General features: G+C 44.0%; 1 protein-coding gene across 14 annotated transcripts in view; it reads left to right on the top strand.

The window, feature by feature from the left end:
• The window catches only part of LOC110257576 (uncharacterized), a 51,241-nt gene that overhangs the window by 23,615 nt on the left and 12,443 nt on the right, over positions 1 to 15,183 (top strand). For 3 of the 14 annotated variants that reach the window (XR_014833271.1, XR_014833282.1, XR_014833277.1), the window contains one exon: positions 10,207 to 13,778. The exons of 4 other annotated variants lie outside the window; for them this stretch is intronic. Coding sequence is in view for 2 of the 10 variants with exons in the window: in XM_085004909.1 (XP_084861035.1) it covers positions 29 to 189 (161 nt within the window). In the remaining 8 variants the exon portion in view is untranslated. Of the gene's footprint in view, positions 1 to 28; positions 300 to 5,771; positions 5,906 to 6,922; positions 8,226 to 8,436; positions 8,824 to 9,545; positions 13,779 to 15,183 lie in introns of those variants that run through there. 7 more of the 14 variants (XR_014833266.1, XR_014833267.1, XR_014833276.1 and 4 more) reach the window with 7 other exon arrangements.

The raw sequence follows: 15,183 nt of genomic DNA, 5'->3' as shown, positions 1-15,183 counted from the left end.
TGTATCGCTCCTTCATTTTCTTGCCAAGAAGGTTGCAGCGGTAGCCGACATCCACTCTCTCATTTTCTAACCACCCACCCACCGCCTCCGTCCGCCCCAGCCAAGCCCGTGAAATGCATTGCCCACTTCCGGAAGGCATCGCTGGCCGTCTTCAGGAGCCGCTCCGTCGTTTCTGACGTCATTCGATAGTAGGAAAACAAAAATCCCTTCTGTTTTTTTATGAGGCATTTTCAGGTATCGGGTGCAGAGGTAAAAGTTCATAAGCACATACTCTTAATGAGCTAAGCGCGGGAGCGCTAGATAAAGAAGAATGATTCGGTTTGACAATTGCAGGGGCGGAACACGGAGTCTTTGGTTGCATAGTCTAAGAAGAGTGATTGTCTTTCCCCCTGTCTTCATGCCATGACAGGTAGCTTTCCCGTTCCTTGCCAGTTTCATGAACTTGGATTTGGACACATTCCTTTCCCACCTGGTCAAGAAAGTAGAGCGTATCCGAATACAAACAAGAGAAAGGGACGTTAATAGTATCAGGATCATTTTTGATGTATTCTTATTAATGAAAAAGGAAAATTGGGGAGTTCCCATTGTAGATTGAGGACCCCACGTTATCTTTGTGAGGATGCAGGTTTGATCCTTGGCCTTGCTCAGTGGGTTAAGGATCTGGTGCTGCTGTGGCTGTGGCATAGGTCGCAGATATGGGTGTTGCTGTGGCAGTGTATCTCTGTTTTGACCCCTCGCCTGGGAACTTCCGCATGCTGCAGGTGCATGCCAAAAAAGAAGAAAAAAAAGAAAGAAATGAAAAATATTCACAAACTTCATAACTTTATAATTAGTACCAAATTCCTTGTGCTACAGCACAATCCTGATGAAAGAAGACTTGAAGGCCTCTCGGATAGAGCTCGGGTAGTTGGGTATTGTGGGTAGTGAGGCTCCTACAGGAGGCGTAGACAAGGCATCCGACTTGTGAAGTGCCTTCTGTGCTCAGGAGCCTCAGTTTTATCCAAAAGAGTGAAGGGGAAGCCACAGGAAAAGGAAGACTTCTGGAGGCAAGGTTGAACATGACCCAGCAGCATGGAGGTGGGTGAAAGGAGTGTTGTGGTGACCCTGGGGAGAGACGAGGATGGCCTGAGGTGGGAGAGCCGGCAGAGATGAAGAGAGCATATTTGGAAGAGAAGCAAGATTCTTATACGAAAACTCTGTTTTTTTAATGGCCACATCCACAGTATATGGAGGTTCCTGGGCCAGGGATCCAACAAGTGCCTTTGCAGTGACTGGGGCTGCCGCAGGCAGGTTCTGAACCCACAGTGACACAGTGGGAACTCCTCTATGGGAAAACTCTTGGTGGTTTGCGTGTAGCAAATGATCCCGTATCACTCGGTAAAGGGCTTCACTCTGTTTCCCTTTTGAGCTTCACGTCTTCTTTCCCTTGTGCTCCAGTTTACAGCAAGACAAGTTCACTGCAGATGGAAATACCGTTTTGGTGCTTTCTTTTCTCTTTACACTCCCTTTAAAAATTCTTCAGCTCTGTTGGCACCAACTTCTATCTCGGTGCTGATATCTCCCAGGGAACCTGCCGGAAGTCCAAAGTCAACACAAATGTGCAACAGTTAGAGTGGGACGTCTTTCACCTTGGCCTTTGTACTACTAGCCAGCTTTCTAAATTTTCCTGTTTCCCTCTTGGGTACTAATTCTCCCTGTCACTCAGATTCCAGACTTTGCTTTAATTTAAAATTATACCCTTCTTCAGAAATTCCCTTTAACTAAGCCATATTTTTCTTACAAAATACCCCTGAACTTCATCTTTGCTTCTGCTCTAGCCTTCCATCACTTACCACAATGCTTGGCACAGCACAGGCTCCTCGTATTGACTGATTGATTGACTGACAGTCTCCTTAAGTCTAGGGCCTCACATCTTTATGCCTGGACCGATGCCACGGGCTCCTAAGTCGGCTTTCACATGCTTGCTCCCTTTGCTGGGAATCCTTCTAACAGGTTCCTTTGCCGATCATGTAATGTCTAAACCCCATACATGCACCCCACCTACCTGTGCAAATTTGCTAGAGCTGAAATAGGTCTCAGGGTGTGAGGCATGCCCAGGAGACCTGAGCATTCCTTCTTTCATTCTGCTGGCCTTTGGGGGGATTGTAGTTTGCAGATGTCACTTGGATCTGGTATGGCTGTGGCTGCGGCTGTCTCCAGTGGCTGCAGCTCCATTTCGACCCCTGGCCCAGAAACTTCCACATGCTGCAGGTATGGCTGTAAAAAACAAAAAACAAAACAACTTCCCGAGACACTCTTCCCGCAGCCCCCAGCAACCACATTCTACTCACCACCATTGTGTTACTCTACACAATGAAATATTATTCAGCCTTTAAAAAGAAAAGGAAATCCTGCCATCTGCCACGAGGTGGATGAAACGAGGGCATCATGCTGAGTGAAATAAGACAGACACAGAAAGATACAGATTGTGTGATCTCGCTTTAATTTTTCACTTGCCTTCTCACCTGGTCTCCTTAATTCCAGATTTGCCCTTTCCTCTAATTCATTATTTCTCTGTAGCTAGGGCTGCTGAATTATAGTTTGAAGGACAAAAACCTGCCTGTTGCTTGTTTTTGCAAGTTAAGTTGGTTGGAACACAGCCAAGCTCATTGGTGTATATTTATCTGGGGCAGCTTTTCGGCCACAAAGAAAGCAAAGAATAGCTGAACGCAGATTCGTATGGCTCAGAAGTATAAAATAGTCATTATCTGGCTCTTTATAGAAAAAGTTGGCTGACCCTTGATCTATAGTAACGAGCAAGTTTCCTAAAATCTCAATGTGATCACATTACTGCTTAGTTTAAAATCTTGCCATGATTTTTCTTTGGTCTTAAAGTAAATTCAAACAATTTACTAAAAAGAAGCCTAAATCGTGGATCCATCGTGATCTCATACAAGTTCCTTCCTTGAAGATGCTCTGTGCTACTGTTTCTGTGTGTTTCCAGTGGCCTGCCAACCTCCCTCTTGCATCCAAAATCTTTGTACATGTGATTCTTTCTGGCTTAAATGCTGTTCAGGCTCCTGTCCCCTTTTCTCTCCTCCCTTCCCCCCACTGTTACACTTCCAGCGAAATCTTACTCTTCTTTTGGTTCACAAGTTGTCTTTCCCTTGCAAATAGCTTCCCTGACCCTCTCAGTCTGATTTGGTTCCCGTGCTACGCTCTCTCATGGCGCTCTCAGTCTTATTATTCTTTTAAACAGCTTTATAGAGGCATAATTTGCCTCTCATACAATTTTCCCTTTGGAGGTACAGACTTTGATCATTTTAGTACATTTATCCTTGTGCACCCATCACAACCATCCCATTTTAGAACATGTCCATCACCTACAAAAATCCCCTCATGCTTATTTGCAGTCAATCCTGCTCTTACCTCCAGCTTTCGGCATCTCTAATCTGTGTTCTGTCTAAATATATCCTTTGGGAACATATCACATAAATGGAATAATATGTAGTCTTTAATGTCTGGATTGATTTACTGAGGATAATGTTTTTGAAGTTCAGCCGCCTTGTAGCAGGCTTATTCTTTTCCACGGCTGCGTAGTATTCCATTGCACAGATGTCCCGCATTTCCTTTACTCCCCACTCGATGGACATTTGCCTTGTTTCCAGTTTGGGGCTCTGATGAGTAAAATTGCATTCACATGCATGTCGTGATCCAGCTGTCCCACTCCTGGACGTATATCTGGAGGAAACCATAAGTCAAAAAGATACATGCACCTCTATGTTCACTGCAGCCCTATTTACAATAGCCGAGACATGGAAGCAACCTAAATGTCCATTGAAAGAGGAATGGATAAAGAAAATGAGGTATAGGAGTTCCTGTTGTGGCTCAGCAGGTTAAGAACCCAATGTAGTCTCTGCGACGATGTAGGTTTGATCCCTAGCCTCACTCAGTTAATAATGCAGTGTTGCTATGGGAGTTCCCGTGGTGGCTCAGCAGTAACGAAGCTGACTAGTATCCATGAGGACACAGGGTCCATCCCTGGCCTCGCTCAGTGAGTTGAGGATCTGGTGTTGCTGTGAGGTAGGTGTAGTTCGCAGACATGGCTTGGATCTGGCATTGCTGCGGCTGTGGTGTAGGCCAACTGCTGCAGCTCTGATTGGACCCCTACCCTGGGAACTTCCATATGCCTCGGGGGTGACCCTAAAAAGAGACACACACAAAAATGAATGCAGTGTTGCTGCAAGCTGCAACATAGTTTGCAGATGAGACTCAGATCTGGCGTGGCTGTGGCTGTGGCATAGGCCTGCAGCTGCAGCTCTGGTTCGACCCCTAATCTGGGACCTTCCATGTGCTGTGGGTGCACTGAAAGGAAAGAAATAAAAGAAGGATGTAGTACACATATACAATGGAATATTACTCAGCCGTAAAAATGAATAGGATGTTATTTGCACCAACATGGATGGATCTAGAAATGATCGTACTAGTGAAGTGAGTCAGACAAAGAAAGACGAACATCATAGGGTATCGCTTATGTGTGGCACCTAAAAAAATGATACAAATAGGCTTATTTACAAAACAGAAACTGACTCACAGATCTTGAAAACAAACGTATGGTTGCCAGAAGGAAATGCCAGAGGGGAGGTACAGATGGGGGGTGGGGATTGGCGTGGGCTCACGTTTGCTCGTGGAATGAATGGTCAGGGGGGACCTGCTGCAAAGCACGGAGAACTCCACCCAAAATTCTGACTAACCCGTGTGGGGAAAAAGTCTGAGAAAAATGGCTGTGTGTGCATGTGTAACCGCACCACGTTGCTGTGAGCAGAAGTTATCACAACATTATGAATCAACTATACTTCAATAAAAGTGTAAAAGAAAAATATTTATCAGATTCCTATGGGCACTGGACTAAGGAGTAAAGAAACCATAGGACTCGGGCCTTCCCCGTTGTGGCTCAGTGGTAACGAATCTGACTCATATCCCTGAGGGTGAGGGTTCTTCCCTGGCCTTGCTCAGTGGGTTAAGGATCCGGAGCTGCCACGCCGTGACCTGCGGCGTGGGTCGCAGACTTGGCTTGGATCCCACGTTGCTGTCGCTGTGGTGTAGGCCCGCAGCTGTAGCCCCCGTTGGACCCCTAGCCCGGGGACTTCATTTGCTGTGGCAGGTGTGGCCCTGAAAACCTAAAAAAAAAAAAAAAAAAAGGAGAGAAAAGGAATCACAGCCGTCATTTGGCAGTGACGAATCATACGTACTATGAGATTTCTGGAGAAGGTGATAATTTCTGCTGCGTGAGGAACAACATTTCCTGTCAGCACCTGCCTCACACTCGATGTTTTCTGCAAGAAATCCCACGGGCAGGATCAAGTTGTGTTTCCCAAATGTTCCTCTATCTATGGAAATTCCCACCGTTCTTTTCCCATATTGTGCTTTATTTAGACAAAAATAACATGAAACCCGTCCCTGTTTTGCTCATTCGACTGTCAAAATACTGAATGGCTATTACACTCAGCGGGAAAGCTGTCCCATGACATATGTGACGGTTGCAATATTTTTCAAGAAGTGGACATGCATGGTGTGTGCACATGTACAAGTATATGCGGGTGTAGCGGTAGGACGAGGTAGGAAGAACTTGGACCACAGAGATAATTACCTGCGGGGGGTAGGGTATGATCAGGGCATGATCAGGGTATGATAGGCAAGGTGGTGAGAATGTTTACTTCTTTTATCGTGTAATTTTAAAAAATGGGTAATGTGTGACTCATTTACATTTTTAAACATTTAACTGCATATAGAGAAGAGGGGACGGAGGACGAGAAGGAGAGCAAGAAGAGCAGAGGGCGTCTCAATGAACAGTGATGCTGGCTTGCACCAGAGTGACAGGGCAATGAAGATGGAGAGAAAGAATAGATTTGGGATACGTGTGCAGGTACAGACAAGGGGGGTTAGTGACTGTAAAGGGTACAGGCAGCAAAAGGAAAGAGTGAAACAAAGGAGGCATCCTGGGTTTTAGGCTTCAGAACCTGGGTGGCTGGTGGTACTGTTCTTACCGTTCAGCGTGGTGCATCAGGCAGCTCCGAGGCTCCACGATGGTGACAGCATAGCACCCGTTCATCCATTTTCAACCATTGAGTGCTTGCTGTATACCGGGGCAGGGTTCTAGGCACTGGGGATTCCAGAGGAACAAAACCAAGTCCCAGTCTCATGAAGCTTAATGAAGGAGGGTTAGACAAGAAATAAACAAGTAAATATTTAAAAAGCCACAGTATATATTTTATACAGACATAGTAGATGTTACTATTCAGCAGACCACAAACTCGAGGGCAAGACAATGGCCCGTCCTATGCGTGTTTGAAATGAGGACGTGCCAAGACAGAGTTTTTTTTTTTTTTTTCTTTTTTGGCAGCCCCGTGGCATATGGAAGTTCCAGTTCCTGGGCCGTGGATCAGATCTGAGCCACAGCTACCACTAAACACTGCAGCTTCAGCAACACTGGATCCTTAACCCACTGCGCCGGGCTGGGTGTTGAACCAGCATCCCAGTGCTGCAGGGACGCCACCAATCCCGTTGCACCACAGTAGGAACTCCCAAGACAGGATTTTTGACCAAGGTTCCTTGGAAGACAGGAGTTGGAGTGAATTGAAAAGTGCTTTGTGTTCTGGATTGATACGTCTTGGGGCACAATCTTTGTTTTCTCACTAGTCATTGAATGACTTACATAATTTCCGAGGCAGAATCTCTTTATGGCACTATTTACAAATATTTCAATGATCAATTTTATTAGTAAATTTAGATAAACACACACGGACAGTAGACCTTACTGATCAGCCTCAAATGCCATTCGCTAGCTGAACTCATTCCCTAAGAATTCTGAAGAATCATTTCCAACATACCTTTAAGTTAGTCGTGCTATATCTATGCCGTATTTGTTTATCTTCAAGTCTAGGAGAATTAGAATGTCATGGAGAATGGAACGATTAATAGGATGCTGTGAGATGCACCACCTGCCGCCTCAAGGAGGCAGGAAACAAAAGACAAGCCCTCCGTAACAGGTCTTTCTCAGAAGCCTGTAGACCCCTTCACATGCCTTCCGAACGGTCACTGATCTGCCTTTGAATGGATTTTGTTGGGGTATCAGGCATGAATGTTCTTAAAGAAGTGGGTCCCTCCCTGCCCCAGGGTTTGAACCCCACCTGGTACCCATGGCTCCTGGCTCTTTCCCAGTAGATGGTTTAGGAATGACCCATCAGGGCTGGAAGAGCCGCTTGGACTCATCATGGCTGGCCAGTGGATACACTGGAAAATCTGCGTCTAGGCTTCTGAGGCATGGCCCTTTCTGCTTTCTTTCCTGCTTTTGAGAGAGGGAACAAGGAAATCATGGCTGACACTTCAGCAGTGCGTCCTGTGACCATAAGGAGAAAGCATGATAACCTGGCCGCTGGCCCAGAACCCTGGCTTTGTGGAGCTGCTGGAAGTTGAGCTGCTCCCAATTTCTAGTTAGGTGAGTCAACTCTTTGGAAGTTCCTGCTGTGGCTCAGCGGTAACAAGCCTGACTAGTATCCATGAGGATGCGGATTTGATCCCTGGCCTTGCTCAGTGGGTGAAGGGTCTGGCCATTGCCGTGAGCTGTGGTGTAGGTGCAGACACAACTCGGACCCTGTGTGGCTGTGGCTGTGGTGTAGGCCCACTGCTGTAGCTCTGATTCAACTCCTAACTATGGAACTTCCATATGCCGCAGGTGCAGCCCTAAAAGGCCAAAAAAAAAAAAGGAAAAAAAGGAAAAACATATTCTTATGTTAAGTAACTTTATTCAATTATTTTGTTGTTGTCCTGTCGTTGCTGTGTGTTTAAAGCAGAAAAATATCCTGATACGGGGGAAAAAATTATTCGGTCTTAATCTTCCCAGAATCTTACGGTATGTACAACCACAGGATTTAAAAAGTCACCAAGATTTTCATGATTCCTCCAAAAGTGACAAGAACAAACCCACACTGTTTCTTATATAGTTTGAGATTCTGTTTTTTGATGCATTCAGGTTTGTGACTATTTGTTCTTAGAGAATTTTTTCTTTTATTATTTTGGAGTATGTGTCTTTATGTAGGCGTTTCTCACCTTAATTATATTTATCTAATACCAGTACAAATATTTTTTCACTAGCCTTCTTTCAGTATGTATTTCCTGGTATATCTTTTAACAGATTATTCTTGGATTCTTGTTGACTGTTTGTGGGTTTTTTTTTTCTTTTTCTTTCTAGAGCTGTGCCTGCAGCATATGGAAGTTCCTGGGGTAGAATAGGAGGTGCAGCTGTAGCCTACACCACAGCAACTCCAAATCTGAGCCACATCTGTGTCCTAGGCTGCAGCTTGCAGCAACACTGGATCCTTAACCCACTGAGCCAGGCCAGGCATCAAACCCCATCCTCATGGACACTAGTCAGGTTCTTAGCCTGCTGAGCCACAGCAGGAACTCCTTGTTTGTTTTTAGTGTGTTTCATGTAAGCATGAATATACAATATAAAAATGTATATTGACCTTGTTTTCATTTTTCCAATCCAACTAAATAATGTGTTATTTGATGAATGAGTTCAATTCATTTCTACTCAGTATGATTATAGAGACACTATATAGTCCATCTGAGATAGTCAGAAATTTTTCTGCCATCTTATTTTGTACTTTCTATTCATGTTTTTTTACCCTCCTGTTCTTTTCCTACTTTTTGTGATTAAAGAAATTTGTTCACTTTTATCACGCTGCTAATTTCAAAGTTATAGCTTGTATTTATATTTTAGTAGTTATCTTTTAATTTTTACCATAAACGTTTAACTTTGTATTCTAATAAAATATAAAATAATTCGGTATCTATATTTATTCCCCTAAAGAAAACCAAATATTTTAACACACGTAACTTTTTCAGATTCTTCCCTCGGGTCCCTAATATTATTACCCTGAGTTTTAGTTCTGCCTTTTTGATTAATGCAAACACTGGGTCTTATTCATATTGTTGTTATGTTTTTGGCGAGTAATTAATTAAATTTATAACTCTCTTTTACCATTGGCTTTGAAGAGCATTGCTTCCTATCATCACATTCCTTCCTTTCGGTTGATTTTTCTTCTTGCAGAATTTCATTTATTTGTAATTTTTGGGTGAAGGTCCGTTGCTGGTGATCTGTTTTCGTTTGTGAACAACCAAAAATGGCTTTATTTTGTTCTCACTGCTTGATAATAGTTTATTGACGATAGAGCTGGCAATAGCGCCTCCCTCCCCCCCCATCTCCCCTTCCTCCTCCTCCTCCCCTGCTCCTCCTTGAAAGCTCTGGCTTCCTAGACTTCTGGCCTCAGCTACTGCTTGCAAGAAACCTACCATCTCCATTTTGATGGGTAATTGGTCTCTCCTCTCTGTTAGAGTTTAACACTTTACTTTTATCTTTGAAGTTTTGTAGTTTCACGAGATCAGTTGAATTGTAGGTATTCTGGCCTCACAAGGCACACTTTCTGGGAAGACTCACGTCTTTCTAAATTCTGCGCAATTTAGTTTTCCTCTGACGCCTGCTTCGTTACCCTTTTCCCTAGCACACGTGTCTGGACTTCCTCTCAGGTGAGAGATGGCGTTTCTCAAGACGGCATGGCAGTGCCCCTACCTCTGCCCAAGATCTGTTACAGGGCAGCCCCTACTGAAAACAGCCTGTTGTTGAGGCAGGTGGAAGGGGCTCAGCACCAGCCCCGCCGCAGGTGTGCGGATCAGATGGGCGCCGTCTACCCCGAGGGAGGAGCTACCTGCTGGCCGCTCTCAAGGCAAAAGGCCTTCTGCACTCACTGCAGCTGAATCCGGACGGCCTGTGGGCCTTCGCGGGCCCGCAGGGCTCGTCCCTGCACCTCCCTGTTCTACGCCTGCAGTGGAACGTTCCAGCCCTCCAGTTTGGCTGAACTGCAGGTGCTTGGTCAGCCAGGGGGGTGGGGGAGCGTGGGAGCCTGGTCTCCCGCGGTCTCCTTTCCAGCCCCTGCTGCTGGCACACATCCTCTGCCCTCCTTCCTCCAAGGCCTGCTCTTTTTGCTTCTTAATAGCCTTTTCTTCTCTTAAAAACCTTCCTCTTGCATATCAAAAATGCTGGCTCTCAAAAGTTTTGTTTCTGGATCTGGGATCAAGAGCTTATTTTGGAAGTTAAAACACGGATCGCTGGAACACTGACGAGTTCTTTCTCTCTGGGTTTAAACTGTCCTCCTTCTCCTTCAGCTCCTGTGGGAGCCGTGCAAGGAAGAGAAGAAAAGAGAAGCCTGTGTTTTACGATGCTTTCTTGCCCTGGAATTTCAGATGCGTCGGCACAGGGCCTGGCCTATAGTGTGTCTGCGGTCCGTGTTCCCGTACCTGTACTTCCCCATTTTTATCCACTTATTGCCATCTTCATCGGTTGTAAGGGCACCGTTCAGTGGTATCAAGTATCTTCACATTGTTAGGACTTTTGCATCTTGCACACCTGAAACTCTGTGCCCTGTTAAACAACTCCCCGTTTCCCCTGGCAACTGCCATTCTGCTTTTTCTCTCTGTGATTCCATGTACTCTCAGTGCTTTATATAAATGGAACCATACAGTGTCTGTCTTTTTTTTGTCTGCCATGTTTCACCCAGCATAATGGCCTCAGGGTTCATCCGTGTTGAGGCATGGGTCAGGATATTTCCTTCCTTTTTAGGGCTGAATAGTATGTTATTGTATATATACATCACATTTTTCTTTATTCAGTCCTCTATTTTTTTTTTCCTTTTTGCTTTTTAGGACTGCACCTGCGGCATGTGGAAGTTCCCAGGCAAGGGGTTGAATCAGAGGTACAGCTGCCAGTCGACGCCATAGCCATAGACACTGAGGATCCAAGCCACATCTGTGACCTACATCACAGCTCATAGCAACACTGGATCCTTAACCCACTGCGTGAGGCCGGGGATTGAACCCACATCCTCCCTTCATTGGGTTTGTTACTGCTGAGCCACAAGGGGAAACCCCTAGGGAAGGATTCTTGGGCCACTTTTGCCTCGTGCAAATATCTCTCTGAGACCCTGCTTTCAATTCTTTTTCTTTTTTTTTTTCTTTTTGGCTGTGCCTGCAGCATGCAGAAATTCCTGAGCGGGGTATTGAACCCCTGCCATAGCGGCAGTCCAAGCCACAGCAGTGACAGTGCTGGATTCTTAACTGCTAGGCCACCAGAGAACTCCCAGTTCTTTTGGGTAAATACGCAGAAGTAGAATTACTGGGTCATATGGTAATTCTATTTTTATTTATCTAAGGAGCTGCTATAATGCTACACTGCTTTCACAGCAGCTGCTCCGTTTTACATTCCCACAAACTGTACACAAAATCTCTGGTTTCTCCACTTTCTTGCTAACCCTTCAAACCTTGTTATTTTCTGTTTTGTTTTGTTTTAACCTAGTAGTCATCCTCATGGGTGTGAGGTGATAACTCATTGCGATTTTTTTTTTTTTTCGGCCAAGCCTGCAGCATGCGGAAGTTCCTGGGCCAGGGATTGAACCCGCACCACAGAGTGGACCAAGCCTCTGCAGCGGCAACGTTGGATCCTTAACCTGCTGCGCCACAAGAGAACGCCTCATTGTGATCTTCTTTAAATTTATTTCTTTTTATTTTTTATTGAAGTATAGTTGATTTTAATGTTTCAGATACACAACAGAGTGTGTTACACATGTGTGTTTGTGTGTATATGTGTATAACACATACATTCATGTACATACAATCTTAATAATCAGTAAAGAAAAGAATACCTTTGTGTAGCCTGCCAAGATCAGGACGAAAATTTGGTATTTTCCTCTCCATCCCACCCTTGCTTTTTAAACCATCAAAAATGTAACACTAGTACCCCATTACTGGCAAGGGTGCCATGAACTGGGACTGTCAGCCATGGTGATTAGCAACACGTTAATCTGCCAAGAACCTGTTTTGGAAAGACACGTGGCTGTGTGAGCTGCCCCTGCAGACAGACTGATGTGAACCCAGTCCCCTCCCCGTCCACAGAGGGACCTGGGGTCAAGTACTCACCTTCTCTAAGGCTGAATTTCCTCTTCCGTTAAAGCGAACATGATAATGATGCCTGATTTAGAAGAGTCCTTGTTTAGGACTAAGAAGAAAATAATTACTACAGGGATTCTAAATTAAGAAACAAACAGGGAGTTCCCGTTGTGGCGCAGTGGTGAACGAATCCGACTAGGAACCATGAGGTTGTGGGTTCGATCCCTGGCCTCGCTCAGTGGGTTAAGGATCCGGCATTGCCGTGAGCTGTGGTATAGGTTGCAGATGCGGCTCGGATCCCGTGTTGCTGTGGCTGTGGCATAGGCCGGTGACTACAGCTCCAATTGGACCCCTAGCCTGGGAACCTCCATATGCTATGGGAGCAGCCCTAAAAAAGACCAGAAAAAAAAAGAAACAAACAAACAAATCAAGAAAAAAAAGTATGTATTTTAAATCACTCATATTTTAAAAATTTGGAAATCACTTAAATGTCCACCAATAAGAGCCATTGAGCATATGACCGAACAGCTTTTTGGTAGAATGTTTCGCAGCCATTAAACGAACACTTACGAAGATTATGCAGCAAATAAAAAGAACATAAATACCTAAACAGCATAAATTAAAACAATGTATTTATAGCACGATTTCAACATATAAAATATGAATATGAAAGAAATAAGGACGAGAGCTCACACAATGATAAAAGGAAGGTTGAGTTATACATTTTTCCTATTGTTTTCTATTACATTAGTATATTGCTCTTTAAAGCACAATTGCATTATTAATTACTTTTATTTTTCCTATTTATGAAAAAATAGTTACTTTAGAGAATGCAGAAAATCCTGAATAAAAAAATTAAAATTACCCATGATTCTGCCACTTGTATTTTAATTTCTATTGCGTCATACTTTTTAATTAGCATCGCGTGAGCTTCAGTATCCCTCAGTCCTTTCTTAGGCTGCTTTTGCATCTCTTCTTTATCTTTGATCTTTCAATTCAAACCTATTCTCCCTTTTCTCAGGAGCTGTAAATTCCTGTCTCATTGAAAGCACCAAGAAGCCCTTTTTTGAAATGTCCTTGTGCTTCCTGTCAAAAATAATTTTCAGAGGTGAACTGTGCCTCCAAAACTTACAGATAAAAATACCCTTTTTCTTTGTGATGCCCTGTGTGCTTTCTCCTTCCATGTCACTGTCTGCTTGTTTCCTCCTTCATTTTCCTGCCTCCCTTCCTTTCTTTTTCTTTCTTTCTTTCCTTCTTCCTCCCTTCCTTCCTTCCTTCTTTTTTTTATTGAGGTTTAGCTGATGAACAGTGTTATATAATTTTCAGGTATACACCATAGTGACTCACAATTTTAAAGGTTAGAGTCTGTGTATAATTATTATAAAATATTGGCTCTGTTCCCTGTGTTGTACAACATATTCTTACTTTGCAATATTATTTACTTATTTTAAAATGTCTATTGAAATATAGTGGATTTACAATGTTGCATTAATGTCTGGCCTACGACAAAGTGATTCAGTTATACTGAATTCGGTGATTCAGTTTTTTAGGCTCTTTTCCATTATAGATTGTTACAGGATATGGAATAGAGTTCTATAGTATATTGTATAGTCCATACGGTAGGTGGGTCCTTGTTAGTTGTCTCTTCTGTATACAGTGGTGTGTGTCAGTTCATCCCAAACTCCTAATTTATCCCTCCTTCTCCTTTCCCCTTTGGTAACCATGAGCTTGCTTTCTATGTCTGTGTGTCTATTTCTGTTTTGTCAATAAAGTTATTCGTATCATTTTTAATTTCACATAGAAGCAATACCATATATTTGCCTTTCTCTGACTTTCTTAGCATGCTACTCTCTAGGTCCATCCACGTTGCCGCAGATGGCATTATTTCATTCCTTTTTATTGCAGAGTAATATTCCATCGCATATGCATACCACATCCCCTTTATCCATTCCTCTGTCAAAGGACACTTAGCGGAGAAAAAGGAACCCTCCTGGACCATTGATGAGAATGTAAATTGGTGCAGCCACTGTGGAAAACAGTGCAGAGGTCCTGTAAAAAACTAAAAATAGAGTTACCATGTGATCCAGCAGTCCCATTCCCGGGCATAGATCTGAAGAAAACCATAATTTGAAAAGATACATGCACCTCGATGTTCACAGCAGCATGATTTAATTGTCCTTTAATAATAGGAGACGCATCCAGACCCCTGCACTTGAATCTTGGTGGACTCCTCCAGACGGAGCGCACTAGGGGAGGGAGGGCAGTGTTGTCAGAGCCTCTGCAGCAGGCATTGCTCCTGTTCTGTTCATCTGAAATCAAGAGGAATATCCATTCACCTGCTCTTTGCCCCGTTCCCTCAGCCTTAGGGAACTCTTTACGTTTCATCTAAAAGGAGGAGTGGATAAAACTTACTCTCTTCTGTTTTCCCCAGAGAAGGGAAGTGTCCACTTAACTGGATAGGTTTGTGTGTATGGCTGTCCTTCAAATGATCAGAGACTCGGTCTGAAGACTAGGTTATGCTCCCACTTAGTACCAGAGTGATTTAAAACAATGCCTCTACTGAGTGCACAGGAAGCTCTGTCTACAGAAATGGACCTTCTTTTCCCGTGAGTTGGAACCTCTGGATAAATGTAGGAAGAAGACACTAACAGCAGTGGGGCGTGTGGGAGGAACGTGGTAAGCAGGAGCCTTTGTGTCATAGACCAGTATCTTGGCAGTGCTGGCTCCACAGAGTTTCTTCTGCTTTTTTCCCACCAGTGACAGATGGTGGGATGTCCCAGCTAGAAGTAGATGGTGGGGGACGTTTTAAACTTCCTCCTCCTACTCTGGGCAAGGTGATCTTATATTTCAAAAGATAAAGCATGTAGAAACAGGTTCTGTTTCTCTCTCCAGCTCTAACTAAATACGCTTGCTTGTACTTTCAGTAATACCTGCAGGAATTCTCCAAAAGATTGCCTGTGAGCCGTGGCTTTCAGAGCTGCTTAATTTTTTTTCTAGTCTATGTAATAGAACTGTGGGAGAAGACACTCAAAAACGACTTCTTTTTTTTTTTTTTGGCCACACCCACAGCATGCAGAAGTTCCCAGGCCAGAGATCAAATCCACACCAGAGCAGTGACCAGAGCCACCGCAGGGACAACACCAGATCTTTAACTGCTAGGCCACCAGGGAACTCCCAAACATTCCTTTTGAAACTGGATAT

This window comes from Sus scrofa, chromosome 18 (genome assembly GCF_054392235.1).
Source record: "Sus scrofa isolate SSC_HxYL_T2T_F1_AM1 chromosome 18, Sscrofa_HxYL_maternal_Yorkshire_Landrace_v2.0, whole genome shotgun sequence".
NCBI classification, from domain to species: domain Eukaryota; kingdom Metazoa; phylum Chordata; class Mammalia; order Artiodactyla; family Suidae; genus Sus; species Sus scrofa.
Note: the sequence above shows the minus strand (reverse complement) of the source record. Positions and strands in the feature narration are given on the sequence as shown.